This window comes from Ctenopharyngodon idella, chromosome 16 (assembly GCF_019924925.1).
Source record: "Ctenopharyngodon idella isolate HZGC_01 chromosome 16, HZGC01, whole genome shotgun sequence".
In the NCBI taxonomy this organism is placed as follows: Eukaryota; Metazoa; Chordata; class Actinopteri; order Cypriniformes; family Xenocyprididae; genus Ctenopharyngodon; species Ctenopharyngodon idella.
This window is the reverse complement of record NC_067235.1, coordinates 17,860,961-17,876,799: the sequence shown is the minus strand read 5'-3', so window position 1 is coordinate 17,876,799 and position 15,839 is coordinate 17,860,961. Positions and strand designations below refer to the sequence as shown.

At 38.0% G+C, this 15,839-nt stretch overlaps 1 protein-coding gene across 1 annotated transcript in view; it reads right to left on the bottom strand.

The window, feature by feature from the left end:
* The window catches only part of col6a4a (collagen, type VI, alpha 4a), a 47,178-nt gene that overhangs the window by 18,226 nt on the left and 13,113 nt on the right, over positions 1-15,839 (bottom strand). The window contains exons 2-12 of the mRNA XM_051865861.1: positions 14,848-14,945; positions 13,400-13,990; positions 10,633-11,187; positions 9,573-10,190; positions 7,610-8,167; positions 6,471-7,025; positions 5,267-5,839; positions 4,623-5,186; positions 3,489-3,838; positions 2,454-2,532; positions 364-509 (exon numbers count right to left, since the gene is read on the bottom strand). Coding sequence (XP_051721821.1) covers positions 364-509; positions 2,454-2,532; positions 3,489-3,838; positions 4,623-5,186; positions 5,267-5,839; positions 6,471-7,025; positions 7,610-8,167; positions 9,573-10,190; positions 10,633-11,187; positions 13,400-13,990; positions 14,848-14,923 — 4,665 coding nt within the window. The 5' untranslated portion in view covers positions 14,924-14,945. The remainder of the gene's footprint in view (positions 1-363; positions 510-2,453; positions 2,533-3,488; positions 3,839-4,622; positions 5,187-5,266; positions 5,840-6,470; positions 7,026-7,609; positions 8,168-9,572; positions 10,191-10,632; positions 11,188-13,399; positions 13,991-14,847; positions 14,946-15,839) is intronic.

Here is a 15,839-nt window from a genome sequence, read left to right as displayed (position 1 = left end):
CGGAGGAAGGTGTTTTATGTTACAAAATGACTGTTGAAATGTTAAATTAGGCACTTGACATTTCTTTAGCACTCTTTAAAACTCACGGCTGTTTCCCTTTCCTCTTAGAGAGCCTCACACTCCCACCCACAGGAAGCCATTTATTTACACAGCAGTCAAAACACTGTTGTGATCACTAAGGCAAACCATAAGGCTGCTAATGTACTTCAATACTGTATATTTCATGTATATTTCAGGCCCCAAAATTTCTCAAAGCAGTAAAAATACAGCATAATCTCTACTTGATGCTACCCTAAGACTGATGCTCTCAAAGTTTCATCCTTTTGTCTATGATTTGGTTTAATGCCATTTAAATTGACTTACAATCTCTTTCTGCATGACACTGGCCACATTCTGCATGCCGATAGAGAGAAGCTTCTTGTAGTGCATCCCTCGCCCGAACTCCAGTCTCTGCAGGTCAGCAGTGTTTTTAAATCCATCCAGCGCCACAGTCAGCAGTGCTTTTACACCTGTGTATGTAACAAAAGGAATTTTAGCAAACATAATTAGCTTTTGATTTGAACCAGGCTCTTCTGGAAAAGTTGAACATCCTGTAACTGCACAGTATTAGCGTGCGGTATAAAACATCAGGCAGACGAAGAGGAACAATAAAGGCAGGATTTAATAACTAAACTCAGAATATCAGCATTCACACGACATACATCAAACGAGAAGGGACAGAGACTGAAGGAGAACACAAGGTATATATACACATGAGGCAAACAAAGGGAACTTAACGAGGTGATTAACTAGACACAGGTGAATCAAATGAACTAATCAAACAGAATGGGGAAAACTAGGTCACAGGGGAAAACAGAAACATGAGGACTGTAACAGTTTGCCCCCCTCTGGCAAGGCGCGTCCTTGTGCCATACAAGGTCCAACAGAGGAGGGAGGAAAGGGACAAAAACAGACAATAAACAGAAACAGAATAGTCCATGGGGGAGTGGAGGGTGGGAGGAGCCAAGGGGAAGCCTGGAGCAGGAGGAGCCAGATGTTGGTCCAGAGACCAACCATGATGAGGCCCCAGGATGGAGTCGAAGGTGGGATACGCCATAGTGGAGAGTAGAGAGGCGCCACCCTGGGGACGGCCGATGGAGATGCCACTGACGATGGAGATCCAGGTGGAGCTGGCATGCCGGAGAGCCCACGCGACACTGCTGGATCTGGAGACCGAGATGGAGCCGGGACGACGAGCAGGAGGAGATGGGGGGGAAAGAGAAGCCAGGTGGAACCGAAGGTGCAGGCTGGACGACGTCTGACCAAGTCGGAGCCTGTGGGACGAGGGAGCCCGGTGGAGTCATGAGGCTGAAGGTTTCCGGTGGAGCCGAGGGAGGGAGGAGCCACGGCGGAGGCAACGCGTCCGGACACCTGTGTCCGGAACCAGTGGGGACACGGACAGTTCAGGGCTGGACAGAACCAGCGGGGAGACGGACAGTTCTGGGCTGGACGGAATCAGCGGGGAAAGGAGACACAGGGAATTAACCTCCCCGAACACATCCAATAATCCAAAAAGAGTACCAGTGGCCATAGCGATCCCATCCACCGCGGTGAGGTTGTGGGCGGAGCTTTCCTCCCAGCCCTCAAACTCCACTAACACTCCCTCAGCAGCACACAATGTAATGGGCTCACGCACCTGGTCAGACACACCTTGTGGTTCACAGCCCCGGGCCACGACTCCTTCCGTCCTCTCTTCAGGTTCGGTCTCGTCCGTCACGGCAGGTTGAAGTCCACGGTCTGCAGTGGGCTCACGTCTCTCCATCCTGCACATAGTCGGTGGCGGGTGGCTGGTCTCTGGATGTGGAGTGGGGCTGGTGTCATCCTCAGCAGGGCCGATGGTGAACAGGGAGTTATTGTTCACCAGCACCCACTCCACGAATGTCGTTCTGTTGGACCGCCCGCTGGAATGTGTGCCTTGGACCGCTCGCTCAGGCCGGTGTGATAAAATACACAGAGCGTGCAGTACGGGAAGTTAGTCTGGCACGCAAGCTGGAGAAAGTCACTAGTGTGTTGTTCCAGCGAGCCGTCTCCTTGCTCCAGGCAGAGAAGCTGGACAGTGGGTAGACTCATGAGGGAAAAAACAAACAAAAAACTGAAGGAAAACGCCGCAAAAAAAAAATCACTGTTGGGTCCGTTCTTCTGTTACGTTAGCGTGTGGTATAAAACATCAGGCAGACGAAGAGGAACAATTAAGGCAGGATTTAATAACTAAACTCAGAATATCAGCATTCACACAACATACATCAAACGAGAACGGACAGAGACTGAAGGAGAACACAAGGTATATATACACAGGTGAATCAAATGAACTAAACAGAATCAAACAGAATGGGGAAAACTAGGTCACAGGGGAAAACAGAAACATGAGGACTGACAAAGTACAGAGTTTCTAAAGAAATTAAATGTCACTGTACCACTCGTCTTGAGGTTTTCGATGGCACCCAGAAGGTCATCAACAGGCTCATCCAACCCATCTGTAAAGATTATCAGCACCTAAGAACAGAAATCAAATAAAAAGTTTCTTCCTTGGTGAAAATATCCATGTTGGTTCAGGCTGGTTTATAGTGGTCGGTTGGTCTGTCTGTCTATCATAATGTCTATATATCATAATGTCAATCAACAGATTAATAGATTTGTTTAGATTCAATAGATTTTCAATTCCAGTAGTATCCTTAAAGGGATTAGTGAAAATTCTGTCATTAATTATTCACCCTCGTCTCGTTCCAAACCCGTAAGAATTTCATTCATCTTCGGAACACAAATGAAGATCTTTTTGATGAAATCCACGCAACTACCACTTTGACGCTTCAAAAAGTTGATCGTAAAACTAATCCATTGAGCAGTTTAGTCCAAATTTTCTGAAGAGACTCAATCACTTGATGGACAGATTTGATTTAGGCTTTTATTCACATATAAACATTGATCAGCGAACATAAGCAAGAAGCTCAACCGAACCTGCTTGACGCACGAGAACAAATCTCACTGGTTCTTACGGAAGCTCAAACGTGCAGCGTAACACACAAGAATGAACCTAACTGGTTCTCGCACGTCAAGCAAACATGCTTGAGCTTCCGTTTACCACAACTGATGTGTGAGTTAATGAATGTTTATATGTGAATAAAAGCTTAAATTCAATCTGTTCAACATACAAAGCGATCAAGTCTCTTCTGAAATTTTTGACTAAACCGCTCAATTCATATGGATTAGTTTTACGATCTCTTTGTGAACTTTTTGGAGCGTCAAAGTGGAAGTTGTGTAGCTGTCTATGGAGGGACAGAAAGCTCTCAGATTTCATCAAAAAGATCTTCATTTGTTTCCCGAAGATGAACGAAAGTCTTACAGGTTTAGAATGACACGAGGGTGAGTAATTAATGACAGAATTTTCATTTTTGGGTGAACTAACCCTTTAAGTAATTACAGCCTGGTCAATTGGTTACTGCTGTTCTCACCTTTACGTAAGAATTGGAAGCTCTGAACTTCTCCTCAAAAGAGCTTAGAAGCTGGGTGTTGAATTTCAGAGATTTGGAAGTCTGCAGTGCCATCACTTTTTGTACCACGCCATCATTGTACTCTTCGAAGGAATAATCATCCAGCATCCTTCCATCAGCATCAACCAATCGGAAGCCTACATTGGTATTGAGGGTTGGTTGGTTGATACAGCACAACTTGTGCACAACTGAAATGTAGCGGACGATCTCAGGCAGGTAGGCCTGCAGCTTTTTCTGGTCTGTTAATATTGAGCGATAACTTGAACTGGTGCGGGAGTTATCAAATCCGATGCCAATATCAACAGTACAACCTAAACAAAGAGAAACAGAATTCATGTGTGATAATAAGGATAAGTTGAATGCTATCAACTCAAATCCAAAATTCATAAAACAATAATTATTTTCATGCCATGGCTAATAAATGGCTGTTAATAAAATTCTATCCTATTTTGTCTAATTTAATCAAAAATAAAACCTAAAAAACTTTAGTCAACCGTTCTAAATGCTACAAGTGAATTTAGGTATCACAACATTATAATGTGCCGTGTGAAAAATCTATTTAGATATTTGCTAAAGATTACATTTAACAGTAAAATACTTGTTATTGGAGCTTTAATTGCTAATTAAGTTAAATGTGAAAATTGAAGACACAAACATGCATAATTAAATATCAATATCAACCAATGAAGTAAAAAAAAAATCGACCTATAACCAGTATGGTACAAATATACTCTGCATTCCTAGTGTGGTGTTTCTCTTAAAGGTATACTCCAGGTTATTTTCAACGTGCTGCAATTTAGTTTTTTGTCGACCAATTAAACAAATCTCTAATTTGGGTCAGTAATCAATATGGTACCAATATACTGTGAATTTTAGTTTGGTGTTTCTCTTAAAGGTATATTCCAGATTATTTTCAATGTGCTACAATTTAATTTGGTGTCGACCAATAAATTAAAAAAAAAAAAAAAATCTAATATCAGCTCATATCCAATATGCTACAAGTATACAATATTTCTAGTTGGTGGTTCTCTCCACGTTATTTTCAACGTGCTACAATTTAATATAACACACAGAAACAATGGCACCTCTACTCACTTGGTTGTTGACCACAAAAGGAATCAACAAATGGTGCTGTTTCCAGATCAAGGTAGCTGAAGTCCTTCACCTCGAATAACCTATCCTGTGACCCGGCAATATAGCTGAGCTGTTGCTTCGAGTAATCCCCAATTCCAATCACAAAAACATTAATTTGGGAGCGTCGGAGATCATCAGCTGCTGTTTTCACTTCGTCCGCTGAAACGCCGTCAGTGATGAGTACGAGATTCTGTGGTACACGTCTCTGTTTGCGACTCCCTTTGCTTTCCTGGAAGAATTCCACAACTTTACGCAGAGCTTCTCCAATGTATGTACTTCCTTCAATTTGACTGATTTGTCGAATTGCTGACTTCACACCATCTACATCTTTATACTTATTCAAGAAGAACTCTGTCTGATATGAGTCGCTGAACTGGGCTACACCGATTCTGATAAATTCTGGAGTAATACGGAGGTTGTTCACAATATTTAGCAAGAACATAATCATAATATTCCATGACTCATTGGTGATGCTTGTAGATCCATCAATCAGAAACACCAGGTCAGCTACCTCGTTCTTGCATTCTGCAAGACAGATCATATTGATAAATCTGACATCTAAATAAGTCATTCAAATTCTTAAGCTCTGAAGAAAAAGCTTTTACCTGGTTTGGTTGCAGCGCAGAGCACACCTGAGATGTTCTTTTGCAGATCTTGAAGGCCCTTGTAATTGTTAACATGGAAGATTTTGTTTTTGTTCTTGGTAATCATCTCCAGCTCACTATCTTGAGCTCTGGCCACTCCAATTCCATACACATTTATATGGTTGGCTACAAACTCATCAGCCCTTGCAGGTAGGTTTTCTCGGTCTCTAGCATCACCGTCCGTGATCACGAATAGCATTTGAGGGATGCCTCGTTTCGGGCGCCCACCTTTTGCATCATTGAAATAAGCAAGCGAGTATGCAAGAGCTTTTGCTGTGTCTTTGTTTCCAGTTGGGGACTTCAAGGTATTTATGGCCTCCAGTACCTGACGTTTACTGTTGTGCTGGTTTAAAGAGAACTGATTCTGAGTGTCTGAGTAGACAATAACACCAAAGCGAACTAGACTGTCCCCAATCTGTGTGCTGTTCACCACGGAAATTAAAAAGTTTTTAATGTTTTCAAAATCTTGAGGAGGAATCCGTCTGGTGCACTGCACCAAGAAGATCACATCTGCCAACTGTTTGCTCGGACAACCTACAGGTAAAATGAGAAAAAGATTATTGATATTCCAAAAAGGTATCATGTACACCAAGACTAGCTTAAACCAGCATGTTCACCAGCAAAAAGTTTTAGTCAACCAGAATGGTTGAGTTTTAGTGAATTTTAAATGGGTAACTAACGGGATGCAGAATTGCAGTTCAAATGTGAATTTAAGGAAGTAGAATTCATATCATTAAAATAAATATATATTTTTTTAACTAGAAAAGGAAGGTTCATCAAGATAAACTCTGAATGATGGACTGAGGTCTTGTCTGAAAGTTTAAAACCGTTTACAAAATAGACCTAAAGAATTTAATACTTAATTTATACAAACATGCATTTAATAAATTAACTCTAACTCAATTAATTTACCAAGGTGGAAAACCCTTAATTTCCTAGAATGCCATTACCTGTTGCATTTCTTGGAATTATAAATCAGCAAATTCCACTTCCTCTCAATCCAATTCAAATTCTAATTCAACTTCCTGTGGAATGCACATTCCAACTTATGAAATGAAAGAGAGCTATTCTAAATTTTGCCAAACCCTGAATAAACAGCATCCAAAACAACAGAGATGTGGGGTATATGTGGCATACAGTATTTTAGGAACATTTTATGATTCACCTGTGTCAGAGCTGCAGAGCTTGAACTGGAGGTTTTTTTCTATGGACTTAAGTGCATCAAAATTCCTCTCCACGTACACTTTATCTTGAGTTCCACTGATTTCCCACAACTGTGTGGTGTTTACCCTGCCCACACCTATTGAGAAGATGGTGACACCCTTGTCTCTGATGGCCTTGGCAGGCATGGCGACAGTATCATGAGCTTCCCCATCTGTGATAACTATGAGGAACTGTGGAACATCAGGCCGACCGCCGGGTGCATCGAAATACTTTGAAATGAACGAGAGTGCTTTTCCTGTGTATGTGTTCCCTGTTATCTGTGTAATGCTCTTAATCTCATCCTCTACTTTACCTTTGTCATAGTACTCATTCAGGGCAAATTCATTCTTTGGATTATCGCTAAACTGAACCACGCCAATGTGCACATTATCTTCTCCGATAACGGTACCATTTACAACTTTGGTAATAAAAGTCTTCATTAACAGAAAGTCATCGCTGTGAATGCTAGAAGAACCATCAACCAAAAACATGATATCGGCCACCCTGTTCTTGCAGGCTAAAGAAAGAAAAGATAGAAAAGAAAAAAGAAAAAATTATTTAGTTTTTTCATCTTGTTTTCCAGTAAATTTATCTAACATACTTAAAATTAAAAATAAAATAACTGATAAGACTGGTTGTCAAACAATATCAGCAACTATTCAAAATTTTGGGGTCGGAAGGATTTTTAAATGTTTAGAATTCAAATTTCGTATAAGTCTGCATTTATTTGATCAAAAATACAGTAAAAACAGTATTATTCTGAAATATTATTGTAATATTATTGTAATAAGCTGATTTGGTGCTTAAGAAACATTTCTTCTTATTATCAATACTGAAAACAGTTATATTTTTGTGGAAACAGTGATAATTTTTTTAATTCTTTGATAAATAGAAAGTTGAAAAGAGCATTTATTTGAAATAGAAATCTTTTGTAACACTTGAAAATGCCTTTACTGTCAATTTTAATCACTTTAATGCATCCTTGTTAAATATAATCATTTATATCTTTGTTTAAATTGAGCTTGTTTTAATCCAGTCCAAAACAGACAAATAATTTGTTTGTTTGTTTGTTGCAGTATATCTATGATTGATTAGTCTTACCCTCTTGTGAGCAAATATCTGTGACAATTTCACTCTTGATGGAATTCAGGCCATCATAGTTGGGCACATAGAATTTTTTTTTTTCATCAATCGTCATCTTCAAGAGCTCTTCCTGGCTGGCATCCTTGACTCCAATGGCATAGACTGAAACACCTTGAATCTTCAGCTCTGCCGCTGGTCCGCTCACGTCATCTTGGGATTTCTTATCAGTAATGACAATGAGAATCTCCTGCACCTTAGCCGGACGGGACACTTTAGCCTGATTGAAAAGATCGGCCACATAAGTTAGTGCTTTGCCTGTCTCTGTGCCTCCATTGGGTTGAATGATGTTATTCACAGCTGCTTCTAAAGAGGCTCTGTTTTTGTGCTCTGTCAGGCTGAATTGTAGAGTAGGATCATGGGCGACTTTAGCAACTCCCACGCGTACGTGATCTGGTCCAATGTTGAATAACTGCAGGAAGCCTATGATAAATTTCTTCACATCTTCAAAGTCGGCACGAGTGCTGACAGAGTGGTCCAACAAGAAATAAATGTCTGCTTCCTCTGTGTTCACACATCCTAAAAGCGAGGATTGAATTACATCAAATTATAAGTAGGGGAAAACAAAGGCTGTTATAACATACTAAATTTCTTTATGAACTAAAGCATAACATTCAGCACAAACTCTGTAAAGTTAAGTGTATTATAATATTAAAAATAATAATACAATAAAAAAGTTTGAAAAGAGTAATAAACTATGAATAATGTTATCGGTATCATTTTCAAGATTCTCCCCTGACCATTCCATAAAACGTTTGTAAAATGCTTAAAAATTAAAAATCTGGCATAGCCTACATTACCAGAGAGAAGTATGAAGCTTCACTGGAGTTATGACATTTTGATTAAAAATTATGAGGTAAACACTAATTTTTAAAAATGAAATATAACCATGGATGAATCATTCAAAATAAGACTGATAACATAGATTTGGTAGGGGAAGCGCGAGGCACAAACGCGGGGCTAGTTGTAACACACATGGTTTAAAACTTTCCACACATGCCAGCATGACGAAACTTAGCGTATTTACTAGTTGCCATATCAACACTATATCAAGAAAAATCTTTGGAAGAAATCACTGAACATTTATTTAACCATAGTAAAAGTACGTTTCTTACTTAAGGTAATTTTCCATCTCTATTTTTTGTGTTTATTTAAAATTAGACAAATCTGATATTATTTTAATCTAATATCTGTTATTTAACAGTTGAGATAGTTCTTTAATGCTGATCTAACCAGGAGAAGACACAAGCCGGGTTTAAATCCCAGTTGTGCAGGTGGGGCACGTTGTAACACTACGTTACAATGTGCCCCTATTGGAACTATGCCATTCTATTCTATACTTTTATGAATTCTATTGAGAAACTATGAGATGTTCAGAAATTATTAATTATTATTGTGTTTGTATATGTATAACTATTTTGTAAAGCTGTGATTTGTGGTGTTTGTTGTCAAACAATTATAAAAATTTTTAATTATTAAAAAAAGTCATTATTTTATATGAAAAAGTTAATAATTGTATTTTATTGACAAAATATTTTAGTTTGTCTTGTCTATTTTTTTGATTAGATCAGATAACATTTTAAGCTGTTGTATGGTCATGTTACAATGTGCCCCACCTATGGGGCATGTTGTCACATTTCACTTCCATTCTTTCGGGGTAAATCAAGAAAAATGTATACACTGCATTAATGAAACAAAACCACATAATTGTACTGGACATGTGTGAAATTAATGTGGGAAAACATAAATACTCTGAACCCCAAGTGAATTTACACAAACTGAGAAAGTCAAAAAGTGTTACTTTGTGCCCCGCTCTCCCCCTATGTCATGCTTCAGCAATGTAGGAAGTTAAAGAGTAACATGCATGATGAACTTTTAACTCATTACAAATTAAACTCATTATCACACATTTACTTATGTTTACCTTGTTTTAGGAGAAATCTATCTTTCTTGTCAAAACTTCTACTGATCACATCCTTACAAAGGCTCTTTACGAGGCTTTTCTCCAGTGATCTAAGCATCTGAAAACTTTCCACATTGTACACAAACTGCCTTTTAGGGTGGGATGCAATGTTTATGAGCTCCTCCACATCAGCATCCTTCACCCCAAGGGCATATACAGTGACTCCCGAGCGCCTCAGCTCAGAAGCTGAGTTGGTGACTTCATCTTGTGACTTGCCATCAGTGATGACAACAGCAATCTGCTTAACACCAAGATCTTTCCTGCTGCCCCTGTTCTTAGTAAACAGATTGTCCTTGGCAAACCTTAGGGCTGCACCTGTTGAGGTTCCTCCACCTCTGTATGGTATGATTTGAACATAGTTCAGAATTTCACTCTTGTTAACAAATGTGTCCAGATAGAATTGAGCACTGGGTATGTCATTGTAAAGTACCATTCCCACCCTCACACTGTCAGAGTTCACCTCTAGACCACGAATTGTGCGGTCGAGAAAGCGTTTCATCAGTTCAAAGTTGCTTGGGGTGATACTACCCGATTCGTCCACAATAAACACAATATCCGCCACTTGGGCTGATGTGCAGTCTGTTCGAAGACAACAGAAATTCATTAATATATGTTAACTAGTGGAAAAATATTGTGGTAAAATTTAACAGTAATGAAGAAAATTCAAAAGTGCATGAAGTAATACCATTTTTAAGGCTATGTTCTAATGTTATAATGCTGACTTATATAAATAGGTCAACGTAAATAGGTCATATCATGTACTGTTTTTTTTAGAATTGTAGTATTCTGTGTGCACCGCTCTGTTAACGTTTTTTGGTAAATATCGAAATTTGATATTTTCGAAGTTTGAGTTGAAGTTTGATCTGGTTGAACTGCAAAACATTGTCATGATCTTAACATTGTATCCACTATGAGGGGGGCCATGACCCACTCTTTCTTATGTCAAACTTACTTAATGCACCTTTAATAACCTATAATTCAATATTATAGTTAAAGTAAAGGAAATCTAAGGCAAACTAACCTCCTGTAACATTGAAAATTTCTTTTTCCTGAATCATTTTTGTGATGTCTGAAGCAACATCAGCAATATTCTGGTCAATCTGGAAAATATTTATAGTAGGTAACAGGTATTTTAAATCTGCTTCGAATCTGATATCAATAACGGTCACATCCTCATCCATCATTGTTTCTATGGCCCTCACAGGAGAGTCATATGAGTTCCCTGTTCTCAGCACCAGCAGATACTGCTGGTAGCCTTTATCAATTCTGCTGCCAGACGCCGTGTAAAGAATATTATTGCGAACAAAATCAATGGCTTTTCCTAATTTTCGCTCTCCATTGGGCCTGGGCTCGAACTGATTTATGTACTCGATGGCTTCTTCCTTGACTTGGTAGTCACTGAACAGAAAATGGTTGACGACATCCTCGCCAAACTGAGCCAGCGCGATCTTATGAGATGCATCGCCCACTTCGAGCCGCTCAACCAGTAGGGTGAGAAGTTCCCTTATCTGCTGTGTCTTCATCTGGGCCGAACTATCTACTAGGACAAATACATCAGCAAACTTTGGGGAAAAAGCTGAAACAGAGAAACAATAAAGAATCAACAATTATTTTATGTATTTGCACATACATAAATACATGAATATTAAATATATTACACAGTAAACCACCATCAGCAATGATCATTTTCTCAAGGATAAGATAAAAGTCAATAAGGGGCCATTAACACAGAATGCTTTTAAAAACACGAGACACATTTAAGAACGCTTTGTCATGCACAAGATGCTGCAAAAGACATGGGACGTGAGCACAAAAGTCCAACACATAGTGCATGTTTACAAAAAAAAACAATGGAAAAGCAGTGACCATTCACCTATCAATCATCTACAGGAATAGAACAAGTTTTTTTTGTTTTTTTTTTAATACAACTTTATTTTTAGGATTTTTATATGTACTGAGCATTAATACAACCCACTATTGCCACAGCTCAGACAAAAAACAAAAAAAAAACTTTTAAATAAAACTTAATTAAGATTCTTTGGCATGCTTGATGTAAATGTAAATTCTTATTTTTCATAGTTTATTTTTGACTTTTTTTCCTTAAATGAAAATGACAAATATTACCTAGGCAACTAAATGAAATGAGTAAGTTTAAAGGGCACCTATTATGCAAAATTCACTTTTACATGATTGAACATATATTTGTGTCGGCAACCACCCTATAATGTTAATCCATCCACGCCTATTTTTATATTCCCCATAAATCATAAACAGTGTCTCAAAATGAGTCTTTAGCATTTTCTATACATTGTGCCGTCACAATGTAACAGGCCCTGTCCATGTCTGGTGACGGAATCTGCCCTGTTAGCTTAGATCCTCCCCTGAGTGAGCTGTATACAGTCTGCCATGTTTATCTCCTCGCTACAGCAGCTGGTGGAAACACGAGAATGTCTCAGCTACGTGATAAACTATCTAGATGTTCTGTTGTTGGCTGTATCAATGATCAGAGAACATGTTTATTTTCCATTCCACTGTGCTACTTTTTTTATCTATCTAGCTAAATACAGTTCTGTCATGACAACTCGGAGAGATTGGCAATGTAATGTATTTGGACTTGGCAGAATAGATCTGCTACTGCTGCTGCTGCTGCTGCTGCTGCCAATACATTCACACATATTGCTGTTTAAAGTTTTGATTCTTGCTTGTTATTTTTTTAAATGCGCTTTTAATTTTTCAATTCACGCTTATTATATTTTGATCTGTGACCAAGTTGTTTGGTATTTTGATCATTTTGCATTTTTTTTTAGTTTGTGCAATATATTTTTACATATGTTTTTAAAATTTTGATTCACGCTTATTATTTTTTTGATCCGTGACCGCAATACTTTAGTCGGAAATTTAATCCCATAGCCTACGTCTGTTATAAGACATGCAGCTGCTGCACATATAACATACATGAAATAAACCCTGTAGCAGATCTATACAGATGGAGCTGGGGAAGCTGGAGGGTTTCTAAAAGCGAGCTGCAGACTGCTAACAGCAAACAATGCCAAGTATTTGAAAGTTGAGCAGCAAGCTCATTGGCCACTGATACCACAGCAACCAATCAGCTGCGCTATGTAGATAATGATGCGACTGCTACCAAATGAGTTAAGGACCTATCAGCCAGTGCCATCTAGAGTTTCATGCAAGAACTTTGTATTTCCTCCTGAAATAAAACGAGCTTATGCTGTGTTCACGTAATTACGAGATGGCAACCCGCTGTTCACGTTCTCAGTCTCAGGATTTGTGTGTTTCTATGTCAGTACTATCAAGACCGAAATTAATCTGCAGCAGTCAGGTGGTACAAGTAAGAGCTCTGTAAGTTGTTTACGTTCATTTTTATTCTAATATTATGTGCTTTGAGACATGAGGTAATTTAACGCCATCTCTTGTGACGCTTTGCAGACTCTGCTGAGTCGTGGCTTTGGAAAGCGCTCTGAAGGGAGGGTGGGATCTCATGCTTTTTTTTTTTAATTCTAAAGTTACTAAAACTAAAACCAAAATAAAAAAATATATATTAAAGCTATATAGAACTCTTAAAAAAATAATACAATAAACAAAATTACTAAAACAAACTAAAGTTAAAACTTAAAATATTATTTCAAAAATATTAATAAATAGTATAATAGTATATAAATAATACAAGGATCTCACATGACCACTTGTGATTGGATCACCAGAGACAGATTTAGATATCATGTGTAAACAGACTTGTTGACTTTTATGAACAGAGCTCATTAACTTACCTTTCCCCTGATCCCTCATCAAGATACAGACTGTCTCTTTCATGGTGGTTGTCAGTCCTTGCAGTGCTTGGTAATTGTCGATATTAACCACAAAACGCTCAGGTGGGCTGCTGGCTATAGCCTTCAACTCAGTCTTATTGGTGGGACCGACACCAATAGCAAAGATAATAATACCCTTCTGTTGCAGATCTCTGGCAGGTCCCTTTATATCATCGACTGAGTCTCCATCTGTGATCACCATAACAATCTGAGGCACATTTTCATTGATACGGCTTCCACCCTCTTTAGTGAAATAACTTTCCCTAAGGGTATCCATGGCTTTTCCCATATACGTGCCTCCTGTTCGGTATGGAAGGTTATCTATCTTCTTAATTAGCTCTGCTTTGTTTGCATACTTCCCCAACAGAAACTCTTCGTGGGTATCGGTGCTGAATTGAGCAAGGCCAATCTGTACTTTTTTACTGTCAATATCCAAACCATCCACAAAAGTGTGCATGAACATCTTAACCTCCCGGAAGTCTCGAGTACCGATGCTGCTAGAACTATCCACAAGGAATACAATGTCATATGGCGGATTTTCATCCAGGCATCCTATTAATGAGAGTTCAATAGACAACACATGACAATCTAGACATATATAATTCTAAACATATATAAGACATACATAATTCTGGGGGTCAGTAAGATTTTTTAATGCTTTTGAAAGAAGTTTCTTATGCTCACCAAGACTGCATTTATTTGATCGAAAATACAGTAAATACAGTACTATTCTGAAATATTATTACAATTTAAAATACAGTATAAATACAGTACAGTATATATATATATAGCCATTACTCCAGTCTTCAGTGTCACATGATCCTTCAGAAATCATTCTAATATGCTGAGTTGGTGTTCAAGAAACATTATTATCAATATTATATTATTATTATATAATATTTTTGGGGAAACCATGATACATTTTATCAAGATTTTTGATGAAAAAACAGCATTTTTTCGAAATAGAATTTGTTTTGTAACAATGTAAAAATCTTTACTGACAATTTTTGTATATATGCTGATATTAATTATTAAATTAATTGCAACCTTGCTGAATAAAAGAATTAGTTTCATTCAAAAAGAAAAATATTACTGACCCCAAACTTTTGAACGGTAGAAAAAATATGATCAAAAATCACAATATAAATTATTACATAAATGATTCTCTAACTGGTCAAAAACACTAAAAGTACAAAACATTCAGCATTAGTATCAATTACATTTTCTGTTGGATTTTGTCTATCCAAAAGTGAATAATTTTGTATGGCTTTGGAAGACTATTCCTTTTTTAAAGAATAATAATAGCCAAACACAAACCTATTTGTTATATAATTCATTATAAAAACATAGTTTGCCTCATATTATTCTGTAAATTAGTCATAGCATGTATTTGTCTGGAAAGTGTTTACCTGTTTGCTGTGCAGTGCTTACAAGGAAACATGATGCAATGAATAAAACAGAAAGAAATGCCTGTGCCTTCCCCATTGTCTAAGCGCGTCCCGAAAGCCTTAACAGAAGAAAACAGAAAACAGAAATGAATGTTGCATGATAATGCCAGTAAATGTTATTTTATTTATGGAATTATTAAAGAAATCAATTACAACAAAAAAATCCAGAAATGTTGGGACGTTTTTTAAATTTAAATAAAATGACAACTAAAAGACTTTCAAATCACACGAGCCAATATTTTATTCACAATAGAACATAGATAACATAAGTAATGTTTAAACAGAGAAATTTTACACTTTTATCCACTAAATGAGCTCATTTCAAATTTGATGCCTGCTATAGGTCTCAAAAAAGTTGGCACGGGGGAAACAAATGGCTGAAAAAGCAAGACATTTTGAAAAGGTTCAGCTGGGAGAACAACTAGCAACTAATTAAGTTAATTGATATCAGGTCTGTAACATGATTAGCTAGAAAAGGGATGTCTTAGAGAGGCAGAGTCTCTCAGAAGTAAAGATGGGCAGAGCTGTGAAAGAGTGCATAAAAAGATTGTGGAATACTTTAAAAACAATGTTCCTCAACGTCAAATTGCAAAGGCTTTGCAAATCTCATCATCTACAGTGCATAACATCATCAAAAGATTCAGAGAATCTGGAGAAATCTCTGTGAGTAAGGGACAAGGCCGAAGACCTTTATTGGATGCCCGTGGTCTTCAGGCCCTCAGACGACACTGCATCACTCATCAGCATGATTGTGTCAATGACATTACTAAATGGTCCCAGGAATACTTCCAGAAATCACTGTCGGTAAACACAATCAGCCGTGCATTCTGCAGATGCCAACTAAAGCTCTATCATGCAAAAAGGAAGCCATATGTGAACATGGTCCAGAAGCGCCATCGTGTCCTGTGTGCCAAGGCTCATTTAACCCCCTCGAGCCGGCGGTCGTGCCGACG